Here is a 21,198-nt window from a genome sequence, read left to right as displayed (position 1 = left end):
TTTGTGACTTACAAACTTATCTGCAACTAAGTGGAATCTGTGGACAGGAAAGCAAAAAGAAAACAAGCCACTTCCTGGTGCTGAAATGCCCTTTTATCTAAATATCACTGAAGGGTTGCATTCAGGGATTTCCACATTGCACAATTATCTTTGTTACATCTTGCATTAGTTGATTTCATTTTCTTGTGGAAGACTTTGCCCTCTTCTTGCTGCAGTTATTCACTTACTTAGAATCCTCAGGGAATCCTCAGAGAGTGATAAAAAGTTTAAGGCCAAACTTAGTATTTTAATCAAGGTTCTGGGAGAAGGGGACATTTACCCAGATTATGAGGGGAACCTGGACCTAAGAAGCAGACTGAAGGGGGAGATACAGCCTCTTTGTGGGGCTGACAAACTGGCACCTGCCAGGTGTGTCTTTGTGGGGAAATAATGTCAGTGGGAGGCAAAGGTTCGTATTGGATGCTGGCATCACTTGCATTCTTTTGCCTTCCCAAGGCCTAGATCATGGAATGAATGGACTGAAACTGTTGTCAGCCTTTGGATCTGCAGTAGATATAGCCTGTGTTGCTGCCTCTGTGAGTTTGGCTGGAAGGATCTGATTCAAGGTGCCAAATACATGGCTTTGACTTTTCCTGTTTTGACCTATGCAAGATTCAGGACATTCATTTTCTCATTAAATGAGACAGAAGAGTGAAGTGCATGTCAGACTGTAAAGAAAATAGCTCTTAATTGGAGAAGGTCTTAGCAGGGTTTAGCTGGGAGCTGGTGTCCTTTGAGCTGATGCTCTGCTCTTGGGCTGCCTCTGCGGCCATGAGTGATAGGGTTGATCCAGACCTTCACCTCAGATCCTTGCCTGGCTAATAAAGTTCCTTGCATCATCTTTGAAACAATTGTTGGAGGTGGATTGCTGGAATTCTGAAAGATTGGGTTTGAGCCAACATGTCAAATCTAGTTTCACTACCAAGGTTTTCTATTGTTGGAAGTAATAAATAAATAATAAAACACTCCCTGCATGCTACTTATACTAGAGATGTTGCTCTTACACAAAAGGCAACATGTTCATAACTTAGCATAATCAGGCATTTCTTCCTTTCCATTATTTTGTCCATATTTATGTGGTTAATGGAATGTTAGTTGGAAACCAGGCCATGCTGTAGATCCAAAATACTGTTTTGGGCAATATTCACTTTTATGATTTTGTGTATCGTCAGAACATTTTCAATCAGAGAAAATATTTATGAAGATGTTGTTTGAAGAATGCAGTTGGCTGAAGGAGCCCTCTTGATGTTTCAAAATGGATTTTTCAGGAACAAGAACCCCAATTGGAAAGGTTCAGGGAATGGTCCTTACAGCCTGGAGAGCCTTGAGACTCTAAAACTGATTGCAATTCAGCAAGTAACCCACAACTGCTTTTTCACTCTCTCTTGGAGATGGTGGTAAACTTTCAGTAGGATTACATCTTCGGCTGTTTTTTTTAAAAAGCATTAAGGAAACTGTCACACTCTCCCTTTTTGTTTATTATTCTCTTCATTTAGATATATCATAATAACATATATAACATTGTATTATATTATATATAGTAACATTTAGCCTTCCACTGCTGCTGCATTTTTTGCTTTGGTATGCCTCTTTACCTGATCCAATGCCATAAGCCTAGAGCACTATAGCTGTAGAAAAGTACAGTCTCAAAGTAGACTTCAATTCAGTCAATAATTGGAGTATCCTCTTTCTCCTGCTTATTGATGTGGGAATTGGAAAAATCCTGTTTTCTGCAGTTGTGTAAGGAGCATCAAAAAAATGGATGTTAGGCTGAAATAAGGTTTAATCTCACCTCACATGTTTATTTCAAGGGGAAGTTCAGTAGGAGACTTTTTTTTCAAGGAGACAGACCAAAGCCTTTTGCCAAAACAGTTGGTGGGGTGAGGAGAATATTAGCTTGCAGCTGTATAAACTAATAATCAGGGGTTTATTCTGGGGCTGAGATAATCATCATTTTTGCTTGAGATCTTGCAAGCAGAGTGAGACCAAATGTCCTAAAGTTTCAGTCCCAGAAGACACAAGGTCACGTAGCTGAGCAGGATGACATTTGCTTTCCACAGCTAACTGGCAGGTCTGAGGGTAGCAGGGCAGAAGTGGCATCAGATGAAGATCCTTTCTTCAGGTCATACACTTTTGTGCTAATAGAGTGACAAATAAATATTCACATAACAGAAGGGAGGCTTGTTCAGAAGCCTTTTCTGAACTGTGGATGTGGCCTTTACCAATACTGGAGTTCAACAACAGCTTATCGTGTTGAAAACTGGGCTTACAGCAAAGCTTCATGAAGTGCAAAGCTGCACAATTTGCCAACTTCCACTGTCTGCCATCTTAGTAAGAGTAAAGCCAAAGGCTATGTGTAGATAAATCATGCCATCTCCAGGAGAGGGTGCCTCAACATGAATTACATCAGCCTTGGCATTGCTGTCTGCTTGAGTGGTACCAGCCTTTGGAAACTGTCCATTTAGGGACAGGTACCATCTAAGGAAACTATGTGATCTCTTAATACAACCTTTAATTTAGTAAGAATGTTATTTCCTTTGGTTTTTCTCAAAAACATGATCATAATGTTGTAATTGTTGAAGCAGTTGTAATTTAGGAGAGGGATGAGAGCACCTGTCGTTTGGCTGTGCATTGAGTAAAGGGAACTCAGCCCTGCCTGAGCTAGCACAACTGTAGGAGGGATCCAGTTTGCCCAGCTGCAGCAGGGCTAAGTGAGTCATCTAAATAATTTTTATAGTTAGAGAGAGGTATCTCCATGGGGTGACTCATCCCACCTACCTTGGAAAAGAGTGACTTGTTCTCTGAAGTGCCTGTGTCTCACAGTGAGAGAACCTGAGTGTTGAGTTGAGATCAGACACCTGCCTCCTATGTTCTTTAGGTGAGATAATATCTTTCTGTAAGTGATAAGAGCTCCTGTTAAATTCTAAAGCAGTCTTGGGTAATTGGTAGGGCTGGTGATTAAATCAAGAAACTGAGACTGGAATTCCCATTTTCTTTTACTGCAATATGGGATAAATGGGAGATCTTAAAAGACATAGCCTTTTAATATAAATGTACCTGAATGAGATGGTGGCATTTTCAAATATAAACCTTCATTTAACCTGTAGTAAGCTTAAAAATAATTTGCTTTTACTGTATACTCATTGCCAAATGCAGAAGCCTCCCTCACACAGTATATTCACCCAATGGAATAAGAGACCTACATGCTGATCTTTTGAACTTCTGATTTTGACACAGGATCTTCTCTCGTGACAGTAACAGTTACAGCTCTTCCAAACAACATTTTGGAAGTTTAGCTGTAGAAAAGCAAGCATAGTAACAAATGCTGTCTTAAACTCAGCATATCATATACATTCCGTTTTCTTAATACCACCAAGCCTTTTGGTAAACATGTTTACATATATTTCTTACAGCTGTTCTACCCACTCACCAAGCGCTGACCTGAAGTCAGTCCTGTTCAGCATAAGCTTGTTTCTTTGTGCTCCTGCTCTGGCCTGGTATTGCCATGACTAATGCTCTGTGAGGTCCAGTAGAAGATCATACAATCTTTTTATTTTCAGTAAACTTTATTGTGAGCACTGGTAATCAGAAGTTACATTTACAGTTAATCTGAGAATGGTACCTGCCCACTGGTTGTGATTTATGCAGTATAAAAAGACTGTGAATTTATGATGATTTTTTTGTTTATTTTTTTAGATCTGGATTTAACTTATATTATGATAGACAAAATCCCTCCCCACATAAGGAAAAGAGCCCTCTGTAAGTATGATCCTTGTAAGTAATGTAAAGATGTATAATTAGAACATAAATTAATATTGCAATTTAAATGAATCATTGAGGTCTTAGAGAACGTGGGAAAATTATTACAGTCAGTAATATTTAAATACAAATAGCTTCAAAACAAATTAAATATCTGACCTTCTTTTAATTTATCAAGGACTGAACCTTTTTAAGGATGTCAGAAATTGCAGAGATTTTAGCTGAAAAGCAGCCGGGCTCTAATTACCATCTGGCCTGTACCTTGGTGGACATGTTAGTTATTCTCTAATATGTTATTTGTAGATTTTGGGGGAAGGGCCTGTGGCATCCTGTCTAAATCTCTGCAAGTACGTTTTGTAGGTCTTTTCATCAGGCAGTTAGGTTTAATGGACTTACAGACTGTTAAACATCACATTATATAAAGAACAAGCCAAGGAAAACCTATTGCTGAAAGAAGGGAAAAAAATAGGAGAATGGAAAGCCCTGGAAACTGTAAAAGAATTTTGGTGGAAATTTTATTTGAATGACTACTAGGACATTCAGTACTATTTGAGAAAGGTTTGGTTATTCACTAGCCACTTAAACATTAATAAATACAATAAAGCTTTTTTACTGTGGGTGATCCAACCTTGGAACAACCAGGTTGGCTAGAGAGGTACATTCTTGTCCAAAACTAACTGGACACAGTCCTGAGAAGCTTCCTTCGAGCAAGAGGATTGGATTAGATAAACTCCAGAATTTATCCAACCTCAACTATTCAATATGCATTGAAAATCTGCCTGCTTTAATATTTGGCTGTCAGAAATTATATCTATAGACAGAGTGTTGTTTTTTATATGCTGTTACTGAGTTTCAGATCTTTGGGGATGGGATGTTCAGAGATCTCAATTTCTGCTTCTACCATTCAAAAAAAATTTTTTCCTATTTGGAATTGACTTATGACATATTATATACTTGAATCAAATTCTTAGTTCTGAGTGGTAGCAGACTGGCTTATTTTGTAGGCAAAGTCCAAATTCTTTCCTCTCTAGAATGAGCTTCTCATTTAAAATCTAATTTCTAAGCTGATGCAGATGTCCAGGGCTGTGTTCAGTTCAGTTGTCTTACATGCTTAACTTCCATTTGAATTTTTGGTGTCCAGTGAAGCAGTGATAGTTAAGAAGAAGCTTGAATACCCCATGGAGAGAGAAAGATTCTTTTGAAATCCTCCAGAGGAATATGCTGACTAATTAAATTCAGAGACTTAAGTTAAGCAGTTGAATGTTCCTTTGGAGGCCTTCCGACAGATTTGAAGTGGTGTTTTAGAACAAAATGTAAGCTAGGTGCTCTATTTAATTAGAATGCATCTTGCTCATTGTTAGGTCCATCAACCTAAAAGGAAAATAAATATTCTCCCATTTTGCAGTGTGGTTTAAATGTTTTATAGAATGAATAAGAGACTGCTGGGAAGGTGTTAGTTACTCTATTTGTACTTTTCCGGTTTATTAGATTCTACTCCTCACTTTCTAAATTAATAGTGTTTGTCATAAGATTATGAAACAAATAAAAAAGTTCCATAACTGCAGTGTTAGCATGGTTGATTGAAGGAACATTCACATTTAAAATCATAACCAAATTTGCTGTAGGCTTTCTTTCCTACTGTAATTTTTCACTTCGTAGGCATTGTGAGGGGAAGGACTGGCATGGATGTCTGTAGTCCAAAAAAGTGTGGGGTGGAGGGGAACACAAATGCTGCTATCTGCCACATCAGCAGGCATCCCTTTTTGCTTTTTCTTTCCACCACCATGCCAGAATTTCAACCTCTCTCTGGCCCAGTAGGCTTTATTTATAGTTTTCATTATCCCTTTCTCATGGCAGTAGAGCCTAGAACAACACAGTGTGCTGACACTGACAACATTTCCTGCCCTTTTGTTCTGCACTCCACCATCCTGTTGTCCCTTTGTCCTTATCCCTTTGGCTTCCTCTGCAGACACAGGCCCCATCTGATAAATTTACTTGTGCTCCCCAGGGAGTAGAAACCAGGAAACTTCATTAAGGATGGTTTAATAACTTAGACAAAGGAGAAGAGCAGCTGGTTTGTTAACGGGTCTCTCTCAAGCCCCATTCTCTGACAGAAAAGCTTTCTTGCATGTGGTCCAGTTTTCAACAATTTGCTGTAAAATGCTGCAGATGTGGAGTTCATGCAAATGGAATTACTCTGCATTGGATCTGCCTTGAGCATTTTATTTGAATGACCTGAGATGATTTTATGGCAGTAGGTTTGCCGCTGTTGAAAATAACAGTAGCTGATAATGGCCTAAAATTTTGGTGTATGTTTTTGCTTTCTCTGCTGTTTAGCATGGTAATGTTAGAGGAATAGCAGTTGGAGACAACCTGCTGCACTCTGCTGCTCTGTGAGACAAACATCAGTAAAGCCAAGCAGCCAGAAAAGAAGGGCTCTTCATGAGAAAATGACAGCAAGAGAACACAGCCCCCGCCATGGTGCCAAGTCCCGCACCGTGCAGAGGGCCTCCACCATTGATGTCACCTCTGACATGGTTGGCCTTTCTCTAACAGGTTTGTACCTTCCTGGCAGCTACTGCTCTGTTGCTGCTTCTTCCAGAATCTGCCTTGTGCTAATGTTGTTGCTTTTTTTTTTTTCTTTTAATTGCTCGAAGATTTAGATCTGTCTGGTTATCTGGAGGTAATGAGATAAAGGAATTAGGCTAAAAAATTCTAAAAATCTTGAATTTGCTACTTTTGAAATAGACAAAACATTGAAATCAGAGGGGGATTAAAAAGAATAAGTTAGAATTTGCGTAGTTATGTTTGTCACTCAAAAATAAGCAATGGGGAGAAAATAACAAAATAATGTCATGGTCTAGAAAGAGTCTTGGCAACCTCCTTGTTTGACATTGTATAAAATTTTCAAGAGAGTTCAGGAAGCTGAGACTTGTCTCATTTATCTTTTATGGTTATTAAATTAGGATTCTAACCCTCAGAGGCTTGCTTTCATTAGTGAGAGAGACAGGTACTTTTAAATTTTGTCCTATTAACTACCACAGATTTAATAATTCGGAGTTAATAGTGGCTCAGGCCTTAATCCTGTTGTTTTCTATTGAGATTAAGCATTTACTATTCCCATATTGCATATAATCTCATATAGGTTTACATATTTTAATATGTTTTATAAACTGAGATCATCCCAGATTTTCCAAATAATTATTGGATACCAAGGATTACGATATAAATGTTTTAGATACCAGTCATGGCTGACTGAATTAAAGAAAAATATTTTTTGTATAAAATGTAATTTCTTTCTCTGTGTGATTGCAACTTCGGGAAAGAATTCACATGGCAGTGATGTGAATTGGCTAATCTTGTGGTAATTTTCTGTTTTACAGGCAATATTCAGGATCCAGATGAGCCAATTTTAGAGTTCAGTTTAGGTAGGCTTAGTGATTTTTATGCTAGTTTTGATAATGCATGCTGTTGAATGTGTGTGGGATTTTGTAAATGTTGATTTTGAAGTGTATTTCATATAGTAAGGTTTACACCTTTGCTCTTATTGTTATGTAGGTGTTTTTATGGCAGTTTTTGTGCTGCCTGTACAGTATCTTTTGATAAGCAGCCAGCAGTTTCATTTTATGAAGTTTTTAAAAATCTGTAACTAAAACATTAGTCTTACAAAATTTTTAATGTTTACTATGTGAATATTATTATTATTAAATGTTTGCTTTGTTTATGTGAAGATGAAGTGAAACTCCCTTCACTGTCAGTTAATCAGCAGTTCAGGTCTTCAAGCAAACTGAAGATTTGCTGGAAACACCATTTTAGGGCAGAATGGTTTCTCAGAATTGTGAATTACACCTAACTTCTTTCCTGGGGTTTTTGCTGTCAAGTGATAATGCAAGATGCAGAAGTGACCTGAATTGTGAGATGGTTGAATTTGTACAAGAAGCTTGTGCATTGACTCACCTCACTTGAAGAATGAATTAATAATATTTTCTTCATGAAAATTCAGTCCACATTTTCAACTGCAGGATGTTTTTCTTGGCTTGATAGTGGACTATTATTTGAAAAGTTATGCTCATAACAGTAGGCTAATGAAAAATTAGAAAATTTTCTCAGTTGTGTGTAATTGTGTTATGAATAATAATCTTAACAAGCATTCTCAGAGCTGAATGAGGTATTTCAATTATTTTCAGATAAATTAAAAATGTCTAGAATTACAAAGCTGTTCAGCTAAATTTCAGAATTTACTTCCTGCACGAGGCTGAAGCTGAGTTGGACCACACTGTAGCTACCTGTATCTAGCCAGATAGAATTTGGCTCTGAAGTTTAATGTAATTGTGTAGAGTCACTCATGGAAATTTTTGGAAATTGTTTCCTACTCACCACTGTCCTTTTCCCAGCAGTTAAACACATTTTAGAGGAAATAAATTGCTGCCATCTTACAAGTACAGGCTGGTTTTCCTCAGTAGTGCTGCTTGATCAATGTTCAGGCGCTTCTGTTGGTTGTCCCTGGGCAAATGCCATTTGATAATGGGCTTAATGGAGCGTGGCTTCGAATCAAATGCAGCCAGGCCATGAGATTCCCAGGGGAAAACCTGCATGTGGGCTGTTAGGATGAGCTTGCCAAGGGGTGGATAGGCATGTATTAGAAGAGAACAAGTTTAAATTGCAGCCCTAGAGCTTGGAGCCAGACTGAGCTGATTGCATGTTTACTGTTTGCGTGCACAAAGGTGAGTGATGTCTGCTTTTATAGCGTGGTGATAGAATGAATATTAAGCCCTTTGTGGTTTGATTGCTCAGGGTGTATAATGTGGTTTTATAAAAATGTAGAGTCTTGCAGCAATATGAAAAAGATCCTGAATCTAAATTTCTTTATCTGTTGCATACCTAAAGCTTGCAGTGAGCTGCTAACTCCATCGCTAGATCGAAAACCAAATAGTTTTGTAGCAGTGAGTGTAACTACGCCTCCCCAGGCATTCTGGACAAAGCATGCACAGACAGAAATTATTGAGGTGAGTGCTGAGGTACTTCTAAATTACATTTAAAATCAAAGCTAACACAGGAATAATTTCTTCCCTAACAAATATCACCTTCCATTAACTTTTGGCTTTTTGTTTATGATTACAGGGAACAAGTAATCCCATCTTTCTAAGCAGCATTGCCTTTTTCCAAGACTCTCTTATCAATCAAATGACACAAATCAAACTCTCCGTGTATGACGTCAAAGATAGATCTCAGGGAACAGTAAGTTTTCTTTATTCTCTTGCCTGCCCAGTCAGTGAAGCAAGGAAATGAGAGGCAAAGAGATAAAATTAGTAACTTCTGTGGAAGAAAACAAAGGGATAGCAGCACTGATCATACAGAAAGCAAGATGGGTAGGGAAGGGAGGAACAAATGAGATTGTCTTGGCAGAGTGAGAAGCATTGCCACTTTTCTCAAATAAGGCTTGTCTGCAGCAAGTTTGGAATCCATGGATTTAAATTAAAAAGGTCCTGTCACTTGTGCTCTTACATTGTGACGTCTTTAGCAAACCATATAATGAATAAGATCTAACTGATCCCTAACTGAGGCTTCTAGCCTGTGCCAAAATCCCAAAATGAAACTGTCCTTTGGAACAGAGCACCTAAATTGTAGGAATCGCCCTGCCCTGATACATTAGATTTTGTTAAGGGGTAAGGTTTGTTACTTTACTGAAAAAAAAACTTTAAGTGTCAGCACTCCCATGTTGCTCCTTTGATTTTTGGGCAATACAGGCCATTTATTCTCCCACTGTTGTCCAGAATACTGTTTCAGGCCCGATGTGTCTGCTCTTCCAGAGCTGTCCCTGTCTGTTCAGTGCTTCATGGAGAAGCTCTAGGGAAAAATGAATATTTCCAGAGGAAGTAAGTTCTTCACAATGAGACAAATTTGGGTCAAGGATGCAGCCTGAGCCCTGTTCAGGCATTGCTTTCAGTGTTCCTGAATTGCTTGGCCTAAGCTTTTATATATAGAGGTGCCTCCATGAATATCCTAGACAAACAAAAATGCATATTGTCCTCCAGTAGAAGAAAAACTTGTAGAAATTATCAAATATATTAAATTTTAAGAGATTTTCATTAGTTGTATATGGCATATTTAGTTCTGGTTTTGCTCTTGGTCTAGTATGCACTTGTATTTTGCACTTCAGTGCTGTGGCCAATGCCTTTGCTCACTGTAAATAAAATTCTGGAACTCATCTTCTTTCAGATGTATTTGTTGGGTTCTGGGACATTCACTGTAAAGGATCTTCTTCAGGAGAAGTACCACAGGTTGCACATAACACTAAGGTTTGTAATATTTTCCTTGTTTTGACTGTTAATTCTTCAAACATGCTTAAGATGAGGTGAAAACCTCTTATGTCATAAGTTGAAATGGACCTAATTAAACTCCCTTGTTTTGATATCAAGTATATTCTGATTATCAAAATGTGCGAATACATGCATTTCTTCTCATTGTCATGTTACCCTCAAATGTATAAGCTGAGCACAGAGCACTATCTAGGCTGCCTTCATTCCATGCAGCATCCTTGTGGAATAAGGGGAATGTTCTCCTGTTTCACTAACCCATTATAAAATTATTCCAAATGAAGTGGAAAAGCTTCCTGTTAAAAATGTTCTTGAAGTTTGAAGATTAATATCCTTTTATAAGTGTTTCCTTGTTGATGAACAGGTCCTCCTCCAAAAAAATCTCAACGCAGAGTATTTGTTGCAGGTCGGCTGAAAGTGACCGTGTTGGTAACATCACAGTTATTGGATGGCAGATGGAGGAAAAATCTGACCAAAGGCCTCCAGTGACAAGATCACCTGATACAATTAATGGAAGGGTGAGTATGAGCATTGGACCAAATTCAGAAGAATGCAGATTTATTGCCTGCATTGAAATAAGCTAGGTTGACATCTGCCATCAACTTTCCTGTCCATCTTGATATTTAGTAGTGCTTTACATTTTCAAATTACTGTAAAAAGCAGCCTGATGGTGATGAAGCCATTCTGAGATTTGCCAAGCTCTTGGTGGTCATGTGTGGGGTTAAAAGTCTTGGGAAAAAAAATTTTAGTTTAAAATTATTAAGCTTTAAGAGGCTTCTGGTACTGTTCATTGGTGCATTTGGTGTATGGATAACCAGTTTCAGAGACATGTGGTATTTTATTTCACATTGTGGATTTGGTAGGTACCATTAAGCAAAACTGTAATGAAGATGCTAGGGAATTCCCAGAATTGTTTGAAAGCAGATGTTTGCAGTACTTTCTGAGCCTAGACATATATTTAATTCTGTAAAGCTTGTGGTTTGAGTATCCTGGTGATCATTACACTTTTATATGTGTATTATATTCACATTGTCCATAAGAATCCCTTTTTATCCTCCAGATCTGTTCATGCCTATTGGTGTAGTACCTGTAAGGACTCTGGAGCTGTGCTAGCATAAGTAATTGAAAGGCTGGATGAAAATTTTTGTGGCATTTTGAACTGTGCAGTAGAAGTAAATAGGAATGCTTGGGATTTATTATTCCAGCCTGCAATATTTTTTATCCACAGTAAAAATATTTGAAATATGTATTTAAAGCATGTGTGGAGTTGAATATTTCTTTGAAGTCTTTCTGATAGGTCATCACTGCATATTGTTTGATCACTGAAGTTTCATTCTTTACAATTTCTGATTTTTCTTGTTTTTTGTTTTTGTTCAGACTGTGTTGCCAGTTGATGAAAGTTTAACAGAATCCTTAGGAATCAGATCCAAATATGCTTCATTGCGGAAGGATGCACTGCTGAAATCTGGTAAGCTGCCCTGGGCTGCAACAAGTAAGCTTTTGGTATCAATAAAAGCTAATCTTCCCTGTGTGCCTGTGGTGGCCCCAGGGCAATTCAGCAGATGTTTCATTTGAATAGGAGCAGGCTGCTGATTGAGCAGTCCTTTGAGGGTCATCCCAGAATAAATCATTTTATCCTGTGCACAATTCTGTATTGTAAAAACAGCAGAAGCAAACTCTTGCCATTAGATTGACTATAATATAACATTTTCCATGCAATTTCATAGTCTATTGCTAAACAATTGTTGCAGGGTGAGGAGAGGGACAGAGGAAAGCAATTTGCTTTAAAAAAAGAATCTTGCAGAAGGGTTAATTTTCCAGCAAATGATTGCGTGAGAGGAAGATGCATGGTACATAGACCAAAAAAAGGCATTTTAAAAGGTGAATATGTATTTAATTTAATTTCCTTAGCAATGTAGTAAGTCATTTGGAGTGGAGGCTTTTCCTGCAAACACTTGAAGAATGGCCATTGCAGAATGACCATGGTTGCAAAAGTAGACTGATGCCTGGTTAAAGCAGATTTTACAGCAGGGTGTTTCAGCGTGTTAGTGAACTGAAGCCATTTACTTTAAGAAAGAAGAGACTTTGTACACTTTTAAGTCAAACCCTAGGCTTAAATAACATGGTTTTAATTCTTTAGTGTTTGGTGGTGCCATTTGCCGAATGTATCGTTTCCCAACCACCGATGGAAACCACTTGAGAATCTTGGAGCAGATGGCAGAGAGCATCCTGTCACTGCACATCCCTAGACAATTTGTGAAGCTGCTTCTAGAGGAAGATGCAGCAAGGTGAGTTTTGAGATGGTTTACATGTGCAGTAATACAGCAGTGATGTGGCTGTTACTGAGTTACAAAGGCATAAATATATCTGTGTTAATGCACTGACCACTCAGTGAGGTAAGAAATGGCTTTGAGAGTCAGAAAAGTAGTTTTGTGTCACCAACATGTTCTATGAAAAATCCTTTCCTTAGGATTTTTCCCTCCTGAGAAGCTGAGAGGCCTCAGGAACAAACTGTAAACAATTCTTATCTGCTGCTGTGGAATGCAACAGGTGGATCTGTGATTGGTCTCATCTGGTTGTTTCTAATTAATGGCCAATCACAGTTCACCTGCCCAGACTGTCTCGGTCAGAGACAAGCCTTTGTTATTCATTCCTTTTCTATTCTTAGCTTAGCCTTCTGATGAAATCCTTTCCTCTATTCTTTTAGTATAGTTTTAATATATTATATATCATAAAATAATAAATCAAGCCTTCTGGAACATGGAGTCAACTTTCTCGTCTCTTCCCTCATCCTGGGACCCCTGCGAACAATACCACAGTTTTGAATGGAAAACAAAACAGAATAAAAGCAAGTAAAAGGAAATGCTGTAGTACAATAATGACATTGCCTCGTTTTAGGAGGTGGGAGGGAGAAATCTGTTAAGCATCTTGTAGGTTTATCCTGAATTTGCTTATTTTTGAAGCAATTAACTTTCTTCCAGGCAACATATTCCTTTATGAGTATTTCTTCCCTACATTTGTAGGCTGTGGTTTGCAAATCTAATGTTTTATGTACTCTTTGTAAAGGCCAAGATTGGAATGTTAAAGCATTTTAGCTGTGTTTTTGAGTATTGGGCTTTTATTTTGACTGTTATTTGAATCCAATCCTATAGACCTTAACTAAGTCTGACCTTAATGAATACTAACTAGTGTTCTCATCATTGTATATTAGGACATTTCAGTTCCTTTGGGATATTGTGAAATAAAATCATGGGTTAATCCATTCATTGTAGGTATATTTTCATATTTTGTGAAAGTGACAAATTCTCACAGGAAGATGGCAGAGACTTTTTGTAATGCATGGGAAAGCTAATTGAGTTTCTGAACTTCTGATGTTATGTTTTTAGTGGTGTGTGCTTAGATTCTAGAAATTGAATGCTGCATCTTGTTCAGCTATCCTACTACAACGTTGGTGGAGCAGGCTAGGGTATGCCATTGCACATTGAGTCATGAGTTATTTGTTTTTTATTTTGTATCTTTGTTTCTCTACAGCTTTCCTCACAGTAGGTTTAAAAACACCCATTCATTATGAGGTACAACCATAAAAATGAAGAGATGGCAAGCTTATCCATAAGATGCCATGTATGATGGATGTAGGTTAAGGACTTGAAGATAAGGAGAATTCAGGGTGAATGAGCAAAAAGATGTGTCTTTCTCTAAGACTGTAGACAGTGAAGTTAGAGGCCTTGGCCACAAAATGTGACTGTTCAGAGGCTCTTGCTAAAATCATGCAGAGATTAGTGGAGGCCTGTTGTAAACAGGTTCAGGTTAATAACAGCCCAGGTGATTGTTAATATGACCTTGCATATGTCCACTGGGTGGTGTGGCTCAAAGGTAAATAGGCCTTTGTGTAATTACTGAGAAAGGCTCCCTTGTCTCTGTTCAGTTGAGGTGACCCTCAATAATGTGCACAATCACACTTTGTATTCATAGAGTTGCTCAAATTTGACCAAGTGCTCTGTTCTCCATTCTCAGGGCTGCAGCCCAGAGGAATGACAGCTACACAAGCACAGCTGTTTCTGTCTTCACATCCTGGGGACTTTTAAAATGCCCTTGGATAATCACAATTGCTGTCTCTTAGATAAAACTCTTCTGGGCCAGAGCCCTTTGAAAGGAAACACCTACTGGGGGTGTGATGTTTTGACTGCCTCATTACTTATAGCATCCATATTCCTTGCTGTCTTGGCTCTAAGGGACAAACAAGCAAACTTGAAGTGGTAAGGTGTGAATTTACTTCAGGAAGACCAGGGCTCAGATGCATGGCTGGTTTTGAGCAGGGAGTTTGACGAGGTAATCATAATAGCATCTTATGCAGAAAGCAGGTTTTATGATGAAACTAGAAGTGTCTTTATCTAGGTCACTGATAAATATACTTTATGCTGTTGCCTGTTGGCAATCAATCTGATGGTTTTTTTGGAAATTTAGTTCTTTTTGATAATATCCAAAGTACTGTGGAGTGGGAATTGCTCAGTGAAATGCTGTCTTGAATTATACACAGACAATTGGTTAAAACTATGGAATTAGGAATATTGAGAGACTTGCAAAAAGAACTGCTGGATCCTTTTGACAGATGATTGTTCTACCTTTTCTGGGGTAACGTGCTGTTGAATTGTGTCTGATGTTGACTTGTTTATTTTTCCCCCTTCTTCCTTTATTCCAAATAATACACTAACCCAAGAAGGGAGAAATACAAACGTGACATGGAGTACACTGAGTATTTTCTCAGCAGCACTGCTAGGGAACAGTAGGTAACAGAGGATTGCCCTGTGTGACTGGAAACCTGGCAGTCGGGGTACAAGGGGTTTTCCTGTTTATATTTGTGGATGTCCAGTCCTCCTTTATTCTACCCAAAATCCTGGATTTCAGATGAAGGTTTTGTTGGCTCATCTTCAGTCTCTCCAAACCCTTAATGGTTAATGCTTGCAGTCTCTCCAAACCCTTAATGCTTACACTTCTTAGGCTTTCCCTGGACTTGCAAACTATTGTGTACCTACCTTACCAGTGAATATACTCCTTGTACCTAATACCAGATAGGTGCTACTAGCCCACCTAACCTCTGTCACAGTTCTTAGTTTAAGAGCCACCACAGTTCAGTAAAGTGTCCTTAAAACATCCTCATTGTCCCAAGTCACCTGACACGATGACAGTTCCCATCATTTACCAATCCTCATAGAGTTGGAGAGCTCCTGCAGAAAGGTGGGAAGTTCTGCTTATGACCAACACCTGAGACTCCTGGGGGGAGTACAGTGTATTCTGCCTGTGAGGAAGCAACTTACCTTGGAGTAATGCTCAGCCTGTGCTCTGAGATGTGCTTGGGATGTGTGTTTGGAAGTTTTTCCAGACACAGTGAATTGAGAGCGTGTCAGCTGAGGATGATGTTTTGTTGATAAGATATGAAACTCATTCTTGCTTAAGTGGACTATGAACATAAACACCTCTCTTTCTCTCTCTCCCCACTTTTTTTCCCCCAGGGTTTGTGAACTAGAAGAATTGGGAGAACTGTCTCCTTGTTGGGAAAGCCTTCGTCGACAAATAGTTACACAGTACCAAACAATTATTTTAACTTATCAGGAAAATCTGACTGACCTGCACCAATATAAAGGTGATTTGTTTTTTTTTTAAAATAAAAATGTGATTCTTCTCTACCAGGATGGTTAGTGCTTCTCTGAAACTGGCAACCCAGAATGTTTTATGATAAGTAAACAATGCTATTATATTTTTTGTCTCTATTAATAATTATTGTTATTTTGCTAATTACCTGGGAATATTTGTCTGTTCTGTTTGTTCTCTTATCTTACTCTGAGAGTAGAGGACAAGGCGTGAACGGTAACAGAAAAATTTTGTTTTGTTTTTTCTTTTAAATTTTCTCTGCTTTACTTTCAGCACATAGCAAATGATGAATAAAGCTTCTTGAATATTTTAGCATAGGCACAAGGAGAAGGGTTTTATGCTTACTTTTGTCTTGCATTTCTCAGGTCCTTCATTTAAAGCCAGTAGCTTGAAAGCTGATAAAAAACTGGAGTTTGTTCCTACAAATTTACATATACAGAGGATGAGAGTCCAGGATGATGGAGGATCAGGTATTAGTTTTTCTTTCTTCACTGATCTTGTTACTTTTCTCTCCACATTTTTTTTTTATTTCCATTGTCAACCATACAGCCAAGTTTCTACAAACTTCTGTAGTAGTGCTACTTGGCATTTATGTAGCACCTTCTAGTCTCAGATTCCAAATCTCTTCACAAAAGAAGAGATAGAAATATAATTATTGCTGTTCTGCAGTTGGCAAAACTAGGTTCTGGAGTTAACTGAACTCTAGGTGGCACAAGTTAGCCTTTGTACTAGGGATGGGTTAAGCTGCTGTGTCCCTTCCAGACATTCTGAATTGCAGTAGAATAAGAAAGGTTCTGACTGTTGTTTCTTGTTAAGCTTGTGTGCTTTTTCTCCAGAATCAACATGGATGGTTGTGCAAAATCACATTTTTTCACATCAAGCTTGTTTCATCATAAATAACCTGGGCTTTCCCTTCTTTTAACAGTAATTCGCTGTGACCATGGACACACTTGTGTCCATGTGAGGGATTCCAGTAATGGCAAGCTTTGTATACAGACCAGTGTTCAATACTTCTTTTTCACAGTCCATCTTCTAGATTAAGAAACAAAGGACCTGCATTCACGTGTGGGTCTTTCACCTGAAAATATGTTTGATGAATTTCCGGGGCCTCTAGAGCAACTCCATTTTCCATGTCTTTCAAACCATGGCAAAGTTTTCCAGAAACTACTTTCAAAAAATTTTTTGAGCTTACACAATTGTTTGTCCATGTTAAAGATGGCAGGTTTTCATTTGTAAGTCCTTTCTGTCCATCCCAGATCAGAACTACGACATAGTCACCATAGGAGCACCAGCAGCTCACTGTCAAGGCTTTAAATCAGGTGGCTTGCGGAAAAAGCTGCATAAATTTGAAGAGGCAAAGAAACAGTAAGTAGAAAAACTATTGTGTCAGCTATTATTGTGCCTTTTCCTCCTGGCCCATGCTCAATTATTTGGAAAATCATTCCATTCTGTTTTTATTTCATTCAATAGTACTACTATACAATATTTTGTATTGAATATTTTTCTGTGCATTTTTTTTTCCAAAGAAGGAGAGGGAAAACAGTTTCCTCCTTATATTACTGTATTTATTTGTTTACTGACAGGCTCTTTCTAAGAGTCTTTTTATGAAAACTTTAATTTTTCCGAATCCTTGTTGATTCAATTAATTTAGCTATTTTAGGTGTTGGGTTTGGGTTCTGCCCAGTTGTGGGTCAGAGCATTTGCTGAACATCCTCAGCTGCACTGCATCATGCTTCAACCAATTATTTTCAGGAGACTTTCACCCCTCTCATAGCTTCCAGGTCCTATTGCTGAGCTCTCTTTAGTAGGAACCTGCTGTGCCTGATTAGTAAATTCCTTGTTGAAAAAATGGATTTAGTTCTGAAACTATTGCCGGAGGCTTTCCTGCATTGCCTAAGGTTTATGCACAGATTGGGCTTCTGAATTTGGCCTTTGCCCCACAGGCAGGATACTTGACCCCCATGGTCCTGTCTGCAAGGACTCCCAAGTGACCTCTGTAGAAGTGTGGATGTATGAGCTGTAGGAATTGCAGAAGCTGGGAAGGTCACATTTGCTAACATGGCACCCACTCCAGTTCCCAGAGAGGGGAGACTGCTGCAGGGTCAGCATTGCTTCTGCTCCTGTATGGAGCATTTAAGACACAGGAGCAGCAGGACAAGGAGTCGTTGTAGTCAGGGAAAAGGAGACCTTGATAATGCCCTTCCAAAGAAAGGATTAGTAGGATTTGGAGCTGATAGGACAAGGGAATGACCTGGGAATCAACTGCAGAATTAATTTTGGCAGTAGAGAAATGAATAGCAGCATCTTGTGAATGTCAGTCAGACATGTACTGATAAACAGATTGGTGCAAAAACACCTAGTGTAATTATTCAGGCTGACAGAGTGCCCTAGGATAGGACTAGAGGAAACTGTAAGCTTGGGAACACTGGTATGCCAGGCCCGCCCTTTCTGTTCTTTTGATATCACTATTGCTCTTTGCAATAACCTCCTTCTGTCAGCGTAGCCACTGAAGTGGTTCTTGCTCCTGCAATAACTAATTTCCCATGTGGATTTGTTCTTGTTCCCCTCACCCAATAATTCAGTTGATTGGAGAGTTTAATTTCTGTGCAGTACTTTTCCTCTAAGCTTTTCAGAACTGTTCCTTCTGGGTCGATGAAAACTGCAGGTTCAACATTTGAAAAACAACTTTCATTTTAAATATATCTATACTATCAAAAACCAGTATAGTAGAACTGAGCTCCATCTCCTCAGTTCCATTGTTACATTCAGTTCCTTCTTCTTTCATTGGCATAACTGTGCTTGGTGCCTTCACAGCATTTCCCCAGATCAGCTCATGGTCATCTGGCAATCTGTGTTTTTTTGCTTACAACTTCACATACCCACCTTATTGAAAAAATGACTCAAATAAGTTATTTCCCCAATCATACTTTGTTTTGTTTCTGCTTTTGGTATTTGCTAACAATCTGCTAATTTTATTTTGGTTTTTTTGTTTTTGTAGCAGTTATGAGGAGTGTTGGTGAGTTTTCTGTTTCTGAGAGTTCTATAGAGGGTTTCTGTTCTCTGGGTTGTTTTATTTTCCTTTTGTTTGGCAAAGATCTGGTGTGTTTTAAAGTGTGCAGGGCTTTTTAATGTCATGCATCATGGCATCCCTAATTGTGCTCTAAGTAACTGTAGCTGCTTTGTAGAACATGATGTGTGAATGAACTTCATTTCATCTGCAATGTTTGTTTGCAATGAACAGCAAGCTTCCTGGCTCTCTCTGACCATAAGAAGTTAAGAAACTGCAAATAAGAACACAAGGATTTTAAATATTTTCCTTTGTTATTTCCAATGAAAACTATCTGGAATGAGAAACTTTTCTGCCAGTGATGGAAGATAATTAAGATAATTTTATGTATTTAAAACCTTGATAGTGACAGATTTGGCATGGTGTATATTTTTGTAAACCATGTCTTTATTAAAACATTTTCACATAATATTTTTTCTCATTTTGTGGTGTTCAGTGCTATCAAAAGCAGACTTTACTGGGTGGTTCAAAAATGCAGAAATTCTACTCTAAATTACTCTTATTAAGGCTGAACCCCTAATTCACTGAGAATTTAAGTCTGTGTTACAGTTTGCTGCTATAAAACAATGAGAGCTGTTCATTTGAAAAAGCAATTGCAGGTTGGAAAGTAAGTATATGTGAACTTTACACCATAATTTTTCCCCCAGTCATCCTAGCAAATGTTTATGATTAAAAATATAATAATTCTGAATCCAATCTCAATATGCTGCATGGCCTTTTCTGCCAACTATGTCTTTATGCATGTTAACCACACTGTCGTGGAAAGAAATTGCTCAGAGGAATTGTCACTAAGATCACCAGTCACTAGAAAGCACAAATCAAGTACAGGGAAAGCCCTAAAAGCTGAGATTAATTTGCTGTATGGGATAGCAGTACTGGGGAGTGGTTGTTCTCTGCCCCTCAGGTGGGTGAGCAGAGCACAAACAAGGAAACTCTTCCAGGAATCACTTCTGAGTTACATCCTTTGATAACAAATCCCCCATCTTTCTTTTGTAATGGAGCTCAGGCAGACACTGGCACTAGGCTTCTCCCTTGCCTTAATATCCTTTAAGGGATAAGAATTGGAATTGTGGCATGATTTTGAAGTGTGCCCCACGCAACCCTCGTGTCCTACCTCACAGATACGCTGCAGAAATGAACAGCATTGCTCTAAGGGTAGCAGAGGAGCTCACATCCTTGGAGGTCATGATCTGTGGTATCTGTTCCTGAGAAAGAAACTCCTCTCCATGTAACCTCTCAGCGTGGCTGTCTCCAGTTAACAGTGCTGAGATGGGTGCAAACAGTAGGTTCTTCTGGGCTGTCACTATGCTGAAGCCATTCATGACTGAAAAAAAAATAAGATAATACACAATTGTTGTCCTCTCATGCTTGATGCCATGTTGAGAATGGACATCACGCTTGGCACAGCTGGAGATGATGAAAAGGCCTGGTATTTGGGTACCTTTTCTACTGGGAAGGAAGAACCCAGAATTTTGCTTGACAAAGGGAGTAGTTGTCAGTCGATTCCAAATAATTAACTAAGAGCACAACTTCAACTTTGAGTAATTTTCTAAGTTAAAAGGCAGCTTTTGTGAATGACTCTCAGGTGGGATCAAATTACCCTTTGGAACTGCTATTCTTTCTCCAGCAGTTGTAGAGTATCTGTCTTGGATTGGATAAGCAACTTCTATGGACATCTAAACTTAAAAGGGCACAAACTGTTCTCCACTGTCAAATAACAGTCTTAGTGTAGCTGCATTATTCCCATATAAAGATGTGTTTGTCCCTAGTTTAGTATTTTAAGTATGTGCTAACAGAACCTACACAGAGAACGGTGTCCATGGATCAGCCTGAAAATGCATGTTGATTTTTTACATATCGTAAAATTGCTTTTGCTGGTGTAACTTGATTCTGGTCTGCAATAGGGGAAATTATGTACTCACAGAAGGACTTTTTGTTAATACAAGAGTGTTTGCATTATGGATCTGGGTGGCATTTCTGTGTTAGAAGAAGCATAGATTTTCTTTTCATGATGTTAGTAGATATATGATAAAACATATTTGTAAGCAAGGCCTCCGTGAAGTATCTGTGTTGTAAGGAGAGGGAGAATGGAGCAAGATGTCTCTGCAAAAGGAGGTTCTGTATCTGATGACAAAATCTGTCACCCACATTCTCCTCAGCACTGTCCCCTGGTGTACAAACTCTGCCCACAGCCCCTTGGTATTAGGGATTAGTAAATCTGCATCTGAATACTTTTAGTAAAGGCAGAGAAGTCTCTAGCATCATGTTCCTGCTGTGCAATTGCCCACTGGACTTTCACTGTTGTTCACTAGTTTAGGTACATTTTTGTTGTCTGCCATTAATTCCCCAGCATGCTGCTGTAATGTG

At 38.6% G+C, this 21,198-nt stretch overlaps 1 protein-coding gene across 18 annotated transcripts in view; it reads left to right on the top strand.

The window, feature by feature from the left end:
* The window catches only part of INPP4A (inositol polyphosphate-4-phosphatase type I A), a 112,081-nt gene that overhangs the window by 59,849 nt on the left and 31,034 nt on the right, over window positions 1-21,198 (top strand). For 12 of the 18 annotated variants that reach the window (XM_059839472.1, XM_059839467.1, XM_059839471.1 and 9 more), the window contains 13 exons: window positions 3,736-3,798; window positions 6,136-6,354; window positions 7,182-7,226; window positions 8,686-8,804; window positions 8,920-9,036; window positions 10,018-10,097; window positions 10,480-10,633; window positions 11,493-11,583; window positions 12,256-12,403; window positions 15,626-15,756; window positions 16,130-16,234; window positions 17,021-17,129; window positions 18,763-18,780. In XM_059839472.1, coding sequence (XP_059695455.1) covers window positions 6,249-6,354; window positions 7,182-7,226; window positions 8,686-8,804; window positions 8,920-9,036; window positions 10,018-10,097; window positions 10,480-10,633; window positions 11,493-11,583; window positions 12,256-12,403; window positions 15,626-15,756; window positions 16,130-16,234; window positions 17,021-17,129; window positions 18,763-18,780 — 1,223 coding nt within the window. In that variant the 5' untranslated portion in view covers window positions 3,736-3,798; window positions 6,136-6,248. The remainder of the gene's footprint in view (window positions 1-3,735; window positions 3,799-6,135; window positions 6,355-7,181; window positions 7,227-8,685; window positions 8,805-8,919; window positions 9,037-10,017; window positions 10,098-10,479; window positions 10,634-11,492; window positions 11,584-12,255; window positions 12,404-15,625; window positions 15,757-16,129; window positions 16,235-17,020; window positions 17,130-18,762; window positions 18,781-21,198) is intronic. The other 6 variants (XM_059839478.1, XM_059839484.1, XM_059839483.1 and 3 more) reach the window with 3 other exon arrangements.

This window comes from Haemorhous mexicanus, chromosome 2, assembly GCF_027477595.1.
Source record: "Haemorhous mexicanus isolate bHaeMex1 chromosome 2, bHaeMex1.pri, whole genome shotgun sequence".
NCBI lineage: Eukaryota > Metazoa > Chordata > Aves > Passeriformes > Fringillidae > Haemorhous > Haemorhous mexicanus.
The sequence above is the reverse complement of the archived record's forward strand: the minus strand, read 5'-3'. Positions and strand labels throughout refer to the sequence as shown.